This window comes from Meles meles, chromosome 18 (genome assembly GCF_922984935.1).
Source record: "Meles meles chromosome 18, mMelMel3.1 paternal haplotype, whole genome shotgun sequence".
In the NCBI taxonomy this organism is placed as follows: Eukaryota; Metazoa; Chordata; class Mammalia; order Carnivora; family Mustelidae; genus Meles; species Meles meles.
The window spans coordinates 58,008,177-58,020,011 of record NC_060083.1 but is presented as its reverse complement, the minus strand read 5'-3'; the positions used below and the strand labels follow the sequence as shown (position 1 = coordinate 58,020,011).

At 48.1% G+C, this 11,835-nt stretch overlaps 1 protein-coding gene across 2 annotated transcripts; it reads left to right on the top strand.

Moving 5' to 3' along the window:
• The first annotated feature begins 4,256 nt into the window (after nucleotides 1–4,256).
• LOC123929654 (protein CD300H-like) lies at nucleotides 4,257–10,729 on the top strand. Of its 2 annotated transcripts, none has more exons than XM_045985574.1 (3): nucleotides 4,257–4,482; nucleotides 9,002–9,359; nucleotides 10,506–10,729. In XM_045985574.1, the coding sequence occupies exons 1-3, from the start codon at nucleotides 4,350–4,352 to the stop codon at nucleotides 10,672–10,674; spliced, it is 660 nt and encodes a 219-aa protein (XP_045841530.1). In that variant the 5' UTR covers nucleotides 4,257–4,349; the 3' UTR covers nucleotides 10,675–10,729. The 2 variants fall into 2 exon arrangements, with proteins under 2 accessions (XP_045841530.1, XP_045841528.1); XM_045985572.1 differs by having other exon boundaries at nucleotides 4,264–4,482; nucleotides 10,413–10,729.
• The last annotated feature ends 1,106 nt before the right edge of the window (nucleotides 10,730–11,835 follow it).

The following is an 11,835-nucleotide window of genomic DNA, read 5'->3' as shown; positions in this document are numbered from 1 at the left end:
TCCACAAATGTACACTGGCTGTTCTCTTGGAGAAGAGAGAAGCCAAAGTAAACAATCAAATTACAAACTAACCAGAAATAAGGAGACCTTTCAGGCTGTAACTGAGAGCCCACACAGTGACCCAGGAAAGGACTATACAGATGATCCACACCTGGAATATTATAAAGTTACAGAGGATAAAGACACAATCATATGGGCTGGTATCAGCAACGGTGATCGAATTAGAAGATCGTACCAGAAGGAGCTCGTTGTGTGTGACACAAAGAGGCTAGCCTCAGACGTGACAACAGCACCCCTTTCCAGAGACAGTGAAGGAAAATTTACATGCTCTGAACAAATGAGAGAATATCCTGGGAATATTCTGACAACAGTCTCGTGCATCAAGGCCTTATGAAATACAGCACCCGTGAGCCCTTTAAAAATAGAAAATTTATATCATGATAAAATTTTGTCAACAAAAGGATAAGTTAAATGTAAAAAAAGAGAAACTGTGGTCAGCGATGAATGCATAAACAGAGAAAACCCCTAAGCAATGGCGGGAAGTATTACAGAAGAGGGTATAAATATCATAGGTGCAAAGAACACTGTGCTAGCAAAACCAGTGCTGGGAAGAGGAGGGTGGACAAAGGGTGAGATGCATAAGTTGTCATCTTTTTAAGGCACGGAAACAACAGAGAGTTTAAATGTGCCGAGTTTCCACCTACTACCATCTCTGGGACCCGACCTTCACGGGTACCATGGGAGAACCTTCCTGAGGATAATGCAGGCAGTGAATATTTGAGATTAAAACGAGACCTCTCCTACTGTGAAAGTGACTGTTGATTTTCCCTGGCAAGTTCCTCCTTTGTGCCATCACCAGGGCTCATCTCTCTTGAAGGCGCACTGTGCATCTGGTTTAAAATTGGTTCCTGGAAAGGGGAACCCTCTTACTCTGTTGGTGGGAATGCAAGCTAGTGAAGCCTCTCTGGAAAACAGTATGGATGTTCCTCAAAAAGTTGAAAATAGAGCTATTCGATGATCCAGCAATTGCACTACTGAGTACCTACCCCACCGATACAAATGCAGGCATCCAAAAGGACATCTGCACCCCAATGGGTGCACACACAATGGGATACTACTCAGCCATCAAAAAATGAAATCTTGCCATTTGCAATGATGTGCATGGAACTAGAGGGTTTTATGTTAAGCTAAATAAGTCAATCAGAGAAAGACAATTATCATATGATCTCACTCATATGTAGAATTTAAGAAACAAAACAGGGCATCATAGGGGAAGAGAGGGAAAAATAAAACAAGATGAAATGAGAGAGCTAGACAAATCATAAGAGACTCTTAACTTTAGGAAACAAGCTGGGCGCCTGGGTGGCTCAGTGGGTTAAGCCGCTGCCTTCGGCTCAGGTCATGATCTCAGGGTCCTGGGATCGAGTCCCGCATCGGGCTCTCTGCTCAGCGGCGAGCCTGCTTCCCTCTCTCTCTCTCTGCCTGCCTCTCTGTCTACTTGTGATCTCTCTCTGTCAAATAAATAAATAAAATCTTTAAAAAAAAAAAAAAAAAAAAAAAAAAAAAAAAAAAGGAAACAAGCTGAGGGTTGCTGGAGGGGGTGGGGCTGGAGGATGGGGTAACTGGGTGATGGACATTAAGGAAAGAATGTGATGTAATGAGCACTACGTATTATATAAGACTGATGAATCACTGGCCTCGACCTCTGAAACTCATAATACACTATATGTTAATTAATACATTTAAATTAAAAAATTTTTAAAATAGAAAAGGTAACTCCTAAGGGAAATTTAAAAGGTTATAATCATAATTTAGTTGCCATTTTAGGTTTAATATACACTTTGTCATGGCTTCTATTATATAATATTATGTTCATTAGCTGTGTATTAATATCTTGTAAGACAATCTAAGAGGTTGTTAACAAAACAAATTTTTTAAAAATAAAGTTGGTTCCTGTCCTATTACCATGTCCTTTGCATATAGCCAAGTGTCCTATCTGTGGCTGAGGAAATGAACCTGGGTTGGCTAAGTAGACCCTGCAACCTCTTCCTGCCTTGACCTGAGACCAAGAGGAAGCCATGACCCTGGCATGCCATGGAGTAAACTTCCAGCTAAGCTAATAGAAACCTCTGGTTGTAGGTTTGCAATTCCTTCCACCTGTCCCTATGAGGGGATTATGCTACTTTGTCCGGTTGACATCAGGGTTGGCCAATGAACGAAGAATGCAAGGGACATGTGCCCCTTTGAGCCGAAACTCTGGGAGCTGTTGTGTGGTTTCCCTCTTCCTGTTGCAGACAGGGGCTGCCCCTTTAGGCTGGGTTCCCAAGTGAAGGTGGCCCACTGCAGACATATAACATGAGTGAGAGGGCAACCTGTGTGATCCCAACAATCTGAGGGTTGGGAGTTTTGTTACAGCAGCATCACTTAGGAAAAGCTGACTGATACAGCCGTGGGCTCAACAGTCCTATGTTTGCTCAGAATGTGGATGGTGAGAGTGCCTTTCTGGGAAAGTCTGTGGCTATGAATTATCCCCTTCACAGACCCAGACGCTACCTTCCAAGGAAGGAAAGTTAAGCAGTGCTCCCTGCACCTGCCTTGCCCCAGTGGGGCTCCTCCAAGGAGATTAAGGAACAGGTGACCCTTTCCTTGTTCCCAGGGCCATGAGCAGCTCTTGGGGGCTCTGCCCTTACAGGGCCGGTGGTGTAAGATGGGTAGTGGAGGCAGAGTGGCCTCTCACTGGCAGATGACAGTCACAGAAAGGACAGATATGTCCCTAAAAAGCCTTCCTGAGCTGTCTGGGCCTATTGCAGATGGAACCATCTTTGGGGCCCAAAATGGGACACACATCCATGCACACATACCCTCACCTACTGCCAGCTGCATCCAGGTGGGGCGAGCTGAGAAGGAGGGAGGGCGTGAGTTTGAATCCTGCCCTGAGAGCAATCATGTGACTTGCCTAAGATCCCCCAGCTAATAAATAGCAAGATGGAACTTTCTGGGCCCGTCACAGATCACATCGGGGAATAATTTCCCTTCAAGGTCGTGTTGAAAAGACAATAATAATTCTCAGGCAAAATGTCACAAGGACTAGTGAAATAAGGGTATAAAAGATGAATATGAATCTTTGTACCTCTTCAGGTACCCAACCCCTAAGGGTCAACGAGGGAATGATGGAACCCAAGTAAATGGAAGCTAATGGAGTGGAGAATCCTTCAGCTTCTGGCAAACTTCCTCCTCTCTAGCTCTGTCAGCTCTGTGTCATTGCTGAACACATGGTGTGGGAAATGACTTTCCACCATGAAGGGGGCAGGTGCACACACACACACACACACACACACACGCACACAAAACATCAGAATACATGAGGTCTACCAGTACGGCAAAAGCAAGCAAGCAAGTTTTTCACTGAACCATCCAGCTAAGAAAGTTTGGCAATAGGATCCCAGAATTTTAGACTTTTCTATTTATGTGAATCTGGGTTCTTGGTTAAGACATACCAAATTTGCACCTACCTCTATAAGTACCCCCTGGCTGTTTCATGTCATTGGGCATATGTCTGGCTAAGTGCACCTGAGTTACCACTTGATACACTGAAACTCTTGTAGCCATGAGAATCTTGAGGCTCATTTAACCACAGAGAGTAAAGGTGAGGCTTGAGGATGGCTTGGTGCCAGAGTGCTGGGCCTTGGTCAAGAGCACGTGACCAAGACAGGAAACCATTCAAGGCCTCTGCGGGAAGGCCAGACTGAGGGCTGAGGGCTGAGAAGAGCAGAGCATACCCCTTAGAGGGGAACCAGCCTCACACTCTGCTCCAGCAAGAGCCAGAGACAGGTCTGGCCCATGGGGGTGCACTTTGCTGATGTACCAGGCCCCCACTCAGAAGGGCTCGAGTTAATGTTCCACTGTTGCTTTCTTGATATTATTGGTAAATGGGACAAAGGCATTATCGTTTTGCACTGGGCCCTGCAAATAGAGGGTCTTGTCCAGAGGAATCTTGGTCATGCCTTTTCTTCTCAGGACTGCTCATGCCAGCCACACCAGCCACAGGACATTTACTATTCATAGATGGGGGTCAGGGGAGGGGTGAGAGCTGGCTCAGAAAATCTAGATAGAAATCAGTGTGACAGCCTGCCTGAAAGGCTCAGGGGTGTGTCAGCTGTGGGTGAAGTTATGGTAAAGGCGTCATCCTCAGAGGGAACAGAAACAAGAACTGTGCATTCAAATGTGTTTCTGAGGATGAAATTCAGCAGGCCATCAGCTGACTTCCCAATGCCCTGAACTCCCCTCTTCCTCCATTTTCTGAGCAGCTCTGAGAAAAGAATTAAGAGGCTAAAGAAGGAAGCAGAGAAATGCCAAGAAAAGCAGAAGAGGGAGATGGGGTGAGTGGGTCCCTGATGAGGAGGCTCCAGCTGCCGCTGGAGACACACCAGTGGGACAAGACTATGAGACTGCCATTAGCTCTTCTCTTCCTCTGTGTCCCAGGTGAGTGGGGCTGGGCAGGTCGGGGTGACAATGGTATGAGGCAAGGCTGGCGATGGGGAAGGGAAGAGATGAGGAGACAAGCAAAACGGGGAGGAGGTGAGCATGGAGAAACCTCACCCCGGCAAAGAGGAGGAGTTATTGATGGTAAGATGATTCCCACAGGAGAGTGCATACTGAACGTTAAAGAAATTGGCCCCTTGAATCATCATTGCCACCATTTTGAAAAACGGGAATACTGTCTTAGGCACCAGCCCAGGGGAGGGGAGCAGAAAACTAATAGGAATTGACTAATCACTGTACCCACCTGGCTTTCCCTGTAATCGAATCCAATTTTTGTCACAATCCTTGAAAACAAGAGACCAAGATGCAGAGAGATGCAAGTTATTTACTCTAGATCCATTCATAAAAGGCAGCTAAGGTTCAAAGTAAAATAATTTTATTTCCAAGGTCATCGCTCTCTTATAATACTTCTTTCCAAGGTCATCACCTTTAAAAAAAAATACATTGGTTACTTACTACATTAGCCTCCTTGTGAATGGTGTTTATGTATGCTGTGTGCTGATGGGGTCCCTGTGTCTCTGACAGGCCTGGGCTGGCCCCAGGGATCTTGCACTATGAGCAGCCTGAAGGTGAAGCTCTTGGGGACTTGTGGGCAGTCCTACCTCGAGAGCTCCCATAACATGGTGGGTTCTGAGAGTTCCCATGAACACAATTTTCTCTCTTTTTTGTGTTTGAACACTGGAAGGAAAATGTTTTAATATAAATGGGAGAAAAAAATCAAGACAACTCACCAGTTTGCTCTGATCCTATGCAAACACAAATGTAGGAATTAGAATACAAAGTAATCTGACGTCAGATTACTGTGGTGACCACAGATGTGGGTGAGGGGGACTTCAGAACCCAAGTAGGAAAAAAAAATCTTTATTACATTAATCCCATTTCCTTCCACCTCTAGCGGTATTAATCAAGGTGTACTAAGACCCTTAAGAATATTATTCCTAAAACAGGACACTAAAATTAAGAACATAAAGATACTCTGCATGATAAAGCTGACTGAACAAACACATATTAGACTTTTAAACCTTGACCAATGTCTAAATAATAATGCTTTAGTGAAGTGATTAAATTAAAAACCTACATTAAAAAAATAAAGCACATTTAAAACACCAAGTTTGGTGATCAGGATAGGTAAAGTAATTTTATTATAAATTTGAGGATCTAAAAGGTAATTTCTTACATTAACTAAGACAAACCTGAGATGGCCCACATCAAGCACGTGTGTCCTACAGGGTGACACTGGGCATCTCAGGCATGAAAAGACACAGCCCCATAGCCCTTTAAGGATAGGATCATCCAGATGAAAAAAAAATTAAACGGACTCTCAACTAGGTCATACTGATGAGGATACTTTGGATTTATGACTCTGGCATGGGGACGGTGAAGAGTTCAGGGAAGAATCACATTCTTGAAGGCAGCTTCCAGCAATGCAAGCTTCTCTTTTCCTACTCTTTATCTCAATGATATGCAGGAGACTTTCTGTAATTAAGGAGAGTTATGATTCAATTTGTCTTTAAGCCTGAGTCTGAAAATGCACAGGAGCTGGTTGCCCCGTAGGATGATGGATGGCAAAGGGAAAACACACAAGTCCAGGTTCTAGACCGTGACCTTCCAGCAACAGAGATGCTGTGGGCAAGTCACTACAGCCCAGCAGGGAGGCCATACAGACAAGAGCCAGAAAAGACCTCAAGCTAAGCCAGCCTCCTGCTTCTAAAGGAGATAAACCTCTCTGTCTGGCCAATATTGCCCTTACGCTCATAGGCAGAGAACCTGAGGTCTCTTACAAGTCAGAGCTGTAGGAAGCATCAGGGGTTTAATGGGTAGAGAGCAAGCACGTCTGTGGGATCCTGGAAAGAACCCAGAGTGGGAGAAGACTGAGCAGGACCTGAGAGGCATCTGAGACACAGGTGAGAGCACCCTCATGCTCCACGACTGACAGGTAAGCAGGAGACACCACGAAGGAACAGCTGCTAAATACAGCATGCTCACCAGGACATGCCAAGGACAGGAGCCCACAGTCCACCCTCTTGCCTGGGAATTTCTACCCCAGGTTCTCCTGGATAAACCCTCTTCTTCTAAAACAGTGGCTCTCAGCAGGGATGACTTACTCCCAGGAGACATTAGGCAATGCCAGTTGACAATTTTGGCTCTTGCCACTGGGGGAAGGGTGCTACTGGTCTTTAGTGTGGAGGGGCCAAGGGTTTTGTCGAATGTCTTACAGTGCACTTGGGAACTGGGAGTTTCTTTTTCAGGCCTTGGTGGGCAGGAAGCTTGCTGTGGGGGTAGAGGAGTAGAATGTGGGTGAGGGGGACACCATGCTGGCTCAGGGTTATGTCTGGGTGTAACACAGCATCCCTGATAACGTTTTTATATCCAGCCCCGAGGAAGCAGCCCCACATCTTCAAGGCTGGGACTTAAGCAACTGAAAGAGGAGGCAAAGTGGGAAGCTTGCTCTGAAGGGTCCACTCACCCCCACCAGGCACCCCTATAGCCTGAGCCCCCGTTGGCAACAACTGTACAGAGAAGGTTGAGTGTTGGTGCCCCCACTCCCCCAGCCCTAAGCCTGTGCCTAGAGGACCTCAAGCTGGGGCATTTTGTCCTCTTGAGCACAGTTCCTCAACCTCCCAACTGCTGACAATGGGACTGGATCATTCTGTGTCGAGGGGCTCTCTTGTGCCCTGTGGGTTGTTCAGCAGCATCTCTGGCCTCTACCCCCTGATGCCAGTAGCCATTCCCCACCCCTCAAGCTGTGACAACCAAAAATGTCTTCAAACATTGTCAGATGTCTCCCGGGGGAGCACTGTCACCCCTGGTTGAGAGCCACTACTTTGCAGATTATTGGTGGGAGAGACAGATAGCCTTGTGATGGAGACTATCTGTCAGTGGGTCACTCGAACTTACTTGCTGGAAAATGCAGTGAGAAAATGTAAGGTATTTAAAAGGAAGAAACAAAAAATACAATTTTTCTTCTAATTTTAGTATAAAAAATAGGAAAGCCTCACATTCTATGGATGACAATATATTGCCTGGATAGGTGACTAGAGGGAGGGAAGAATGGAGGGATGGGTGGAAAGATGGATAGACAGACAGACAGATGGATGATAGGTAAGTAGAGGACATGCACAGTTCTTTTTCAGAAGTTTGGTATTTTGCCCAAATTATTTCTCAGTGTCCCTTTGCCCCGGGTTACCACCCTTCCTTGTTAAGAGAAGGTCAGATGAGAGCCATGCATTGGAGTAATGAGGACCCCTCAGGTGTCTGGGGCAGGCATGGCTCTCTAGGCAGGAAGCTAGAGTTTAGGGGGCTGCATCCTGATTATTTGAAACTGGAGCCTCCAGGGTGACTAGACGAGGGAAGACAATGTCAAAACTCTAGAGGTGGCACAGGGAGCCTGTGGCTCAGTGGGTTAAGCCTCTGCCTTCGGCTCAGGCCATGGTCTCAGGGTCCTGGGATCGAGCCTCGCATTGGGCTCTCTGCTCAGCAGGGAGCCTGCTTTCCCCTCTCTCTCTGCCTCATTGTGATCTCTCTCTCTCTCACTCTCTCTGACAAATAGATAAATTAAAAACCAAAAACACAAAAAACCTCGGAGGTGGCTGAAGAGCTAGAGAGGAGGCCAGGACATGCCAAAGTTGGTAGGTGGCTGCCAAGGGGTAGGGGAAGGAGCAGCATGGGGCAAGGAGTCCCTAAGGATGTTAGGTGATGGCAGGTGTTGTCACAGGATTCTGTTCCAGGAGGGAAATAAAGATGCAGTTGTCCCTAAATCATAACCAAAAGGAACCCCTTCCTGATTGCATCTTTATACCCTTTGGCCAATAGGCTTCTCTTGAGTGACCCAGACTCTGAGCAGGAGGTTCCACCTATACAAGTGGGGGCTCTAAGCTTGGGGCCTACAGATGATCATTTGGGAAGGGGATATAGTCAGAACCTGAAGGTTTCCTTCTAGCTCTCAATGCTGCGCTTCAACTGGATTTCCTTGGTTCCCATTCTTGTTTCCTGTTTCCTATTTCAACTGTCCGTCTGTCCATCCATCCATGCATCCCTCCATGCACCATCCGTGTGTCCATGAATCTATGCATGCCTGCATACATCCATCCATTTATTCAGAGTATGCTCTGTAGTGTCATTCAGGTCTTGGTGATTGATGGGCATAGCTATTTCCTCTCACTACTGACATGTCTGGGGACCCAGAACCTGTCTGGGGCCACCCAAAATCATTCTTCTCCCACATTCCAGGTTGGCTGATCACATCAAGGCTGGACATGGCCTCTTGAATCCCAGAATCCCACACCAAAATCTCCTCAGGTCTCCCCACTTGGGTCTGCCAACAACCCATAACCTCCCTGGTTCCTGCCCCACCCTCCTCCAGCCTCAGGGTGACGTCTGGGCTTCCAGGGGACCCAAACCCACAATGCTCCTCCAGCCCAGGTCTTCAGGTAAAGAAAATACTGATGGTGTCTTTCAGGCTCTTTGTCTCTGAGTGGCCCCAGCACTGTGACGGGCACCGTGGGGGGATCCCTGAGCGTGCAGTGCCAGTACGAGGAGAAGTACAAGACATTTACCAAATACTGGTGCCGACAACCATGCTTACTACTTTGGAACCCGACTGTGGCCACCGGAAGATCTGAGGAAAAGATGAGGAGTGGCCGCGTGTCCATCGTGGACCATGCTGAAGACCTCACCTTTACAGTGACCTTGGAGAACCTCACTGCAGATGATGCAGGAAAATACAGGTGTGGGATCGCAACAATACTGCAAGACAAAGGACTCCATGGTTTCCTGCCTGACCTCTTCTTCCAGGTTCAAGTGTTGGTTTCCTCCAGGTAAGACCCTGCTTTTCTCTGCTGCCACAGAGGAAGGGATCTGAGCTAATCCCAGCAGAGCATCTGAGGAACTCGAAACTCAGGAGTGCAGAGCCAGGCCTGGTGTTTGTGCCTCAGAGACCGGGGACCAAGTGAGTTGTGTGGGTGTGAGTGTGAGAGAAATGTGAGTGGCGGGAGTGTGCATGTGTGTGAAAGAATGTGTGTGCATGTGTGCATGAGAGAGTATGTGTGCAAGCCCATGAGAATGAAGGACGGTGGGACTCTGACATCCAAGGTCCCTGGCATGAGCCCAGTCTCTTGACAAGAGCCTTGGGCCTTGGGGACTCTGAGGGTGGTGTCCACAAGGGGAGTTCTGGGCTATGCATCTCTATTAGAATCCAGGCAGCTTGTATACCCTCCTGTCCTCCAGGGTTGGGTGTCCCATTAACAAACTTCCTGAATTGAGCCCTGCAGTCTTCTGGCAGGGTGGACAAGGCAGGGGGAGGCATTGTCTGGGGGTGGGACCTGAGGTCCAGCGCCCGTGCCGACTTTCAAACACTCTCATTTCCAGTGAGATGAGGGACGCCGTAATGCTTAATGGGGAAGGTGATGATTCTCTGGTCCTGGTTTATGATACGTCCATTGCTGAGCAGGTTGGGATGGTGTTGAATGGGGCTATGCCACACTCTGGCCAGGCCTGGGTCTGGCTAGCGGGAGATGATGGCCCCAGAAGCTCTGTGCAGCTCCTTCCTTGAGTTCTCTCTGCTTTGTGAACTCTCAGAGAGTTTCTGGGAGCCAGAGCCTCCTGGGTGCCCTCTTCTCCCGTTCTCTCCATTCCTCACCACCACATCCTCATGTGTCTGCTGTGTCCTGATGCTCAAGGTCAGGTCTTGAGCTGAAGGACAGGAGTCTGGGGCCCTCAGCAGGGGCCGTCTGGCGCTGGTACCAACCAGATTTGATGCTGATATTGACTTTTGGGGCCACAGGACCTGAGCTCAAAGGCAGGGGCGAAAGGCAGAGCCTGGGCCTCCTGTTCAGGAGGAAACTCCTGCCAGTCACTGTGTCTTCCTGTAGGTCCCAGGTTGTCAGCATCCACTTCCTGCTTCTCATACTCCTGAAGGTGCCCCTGTTTCTGATGATGCTCAGTGCCGTGCTCTGGGTCAACAGACCTCAGTGGGCAATTTGTGGGACACAGAGTCGGCCTGAGGAAGACAACCTGGAGCCCTCCTTGTCCGTCAACATCCTGTCCAGAGACACTGCCACTCACACTAGAAGAGGAAGAACTTCTGGCCCCAAACCTTCTATCTCTTCTCACCTTGCTCCCCAAAACTGGTAAATTTAAGTAAAGTTTGAGAAAATGCAATAAAGTATGTCACACACACACACACACACATAGTTGTGTGTATGACATAGATGTGCATAGTGCTTGGCTGGGAGAAGGGGGAAAGCATTCCATAGGACCCCTAAATGCCAGCAGAGAGTGTCAAGCTCAGCCTGGTTGGCCAGAGGAGCCCAAGGTGAGGGCCTGCTTATCAATGACCTTGCCCCCCTGAGAACCCCCAGGGCAGCCTCCCAACTCAACATTCCTTCCTTCCTTCATCCACTCACCAAATATTCACCAAGAACCTATGTAGCAACGGCCTATATAGACATTGACCTATGAGAAATCACCAAAAACAGTCCCAGCCTGAGCTGGGTTCCTGGGAGCGTGGATGGCAGAAGGAGAGGCAGGGCTTAGGATAAAGCAGCTGTTTGTGGATCCAGGTCCTGCCCAGGCAAACGCTCTCTCTCTTCTCAGTATCGGGCCATCTAATGTCCAACGTCAACTGCTGAGTTGAGGTGTTGGGGTGAGTATATATCCAGATATCCAAGTCTGGCCCAAATGTGGTTATTAGGTGTCCAGGGTCTTGGATCAGACACATCTGGGGGCAGAAAGGAGGGACCCGGGCCTTCCTCTTGAGGTGGCAGCTCAGTGTCTGTCCCTGTGTCCCTCCAAGGTCCCTGTTTAGCAGGGTCCACTTCCTGCTCCTGGTCATCCTGAAGGTGTCCCTGCTCCTGACCATGCTCACTGATGGCCTCGGTGTGTCCTCTCTCCTTGTGGGGACCCCGACCAAGGGAAGCTTCAGCCCTTCGTGCCTTTGGATATGCTGCCCAGACACACAGCCCTTCGGCGGAGAGAAGAAAAGATTCACCACATCTGATTTACCCATTTTTCTGTTGGTGGCTTAGGGTTGCTGCCCGCTGGGGCTATCCCACAGCCAGTGCTGCCATGAACTTTCTTGTACAGGTCACCTAGTCTATATGTGACATGATTTCACTAGGGTGCATACTTAGGGATGGAATTGCTGGGGTTTAGGGTTTGTGCACACTCAACCACAACTGATAATGCCAAGTGATTTTCCAAACCCGAGATTCATGGCCCCACTTAGCTCCCATCAGCTATGACTGAGGGCTTCTATTGCCTGCCTCTCTGTGTGACTATGAGACATTTTAATTG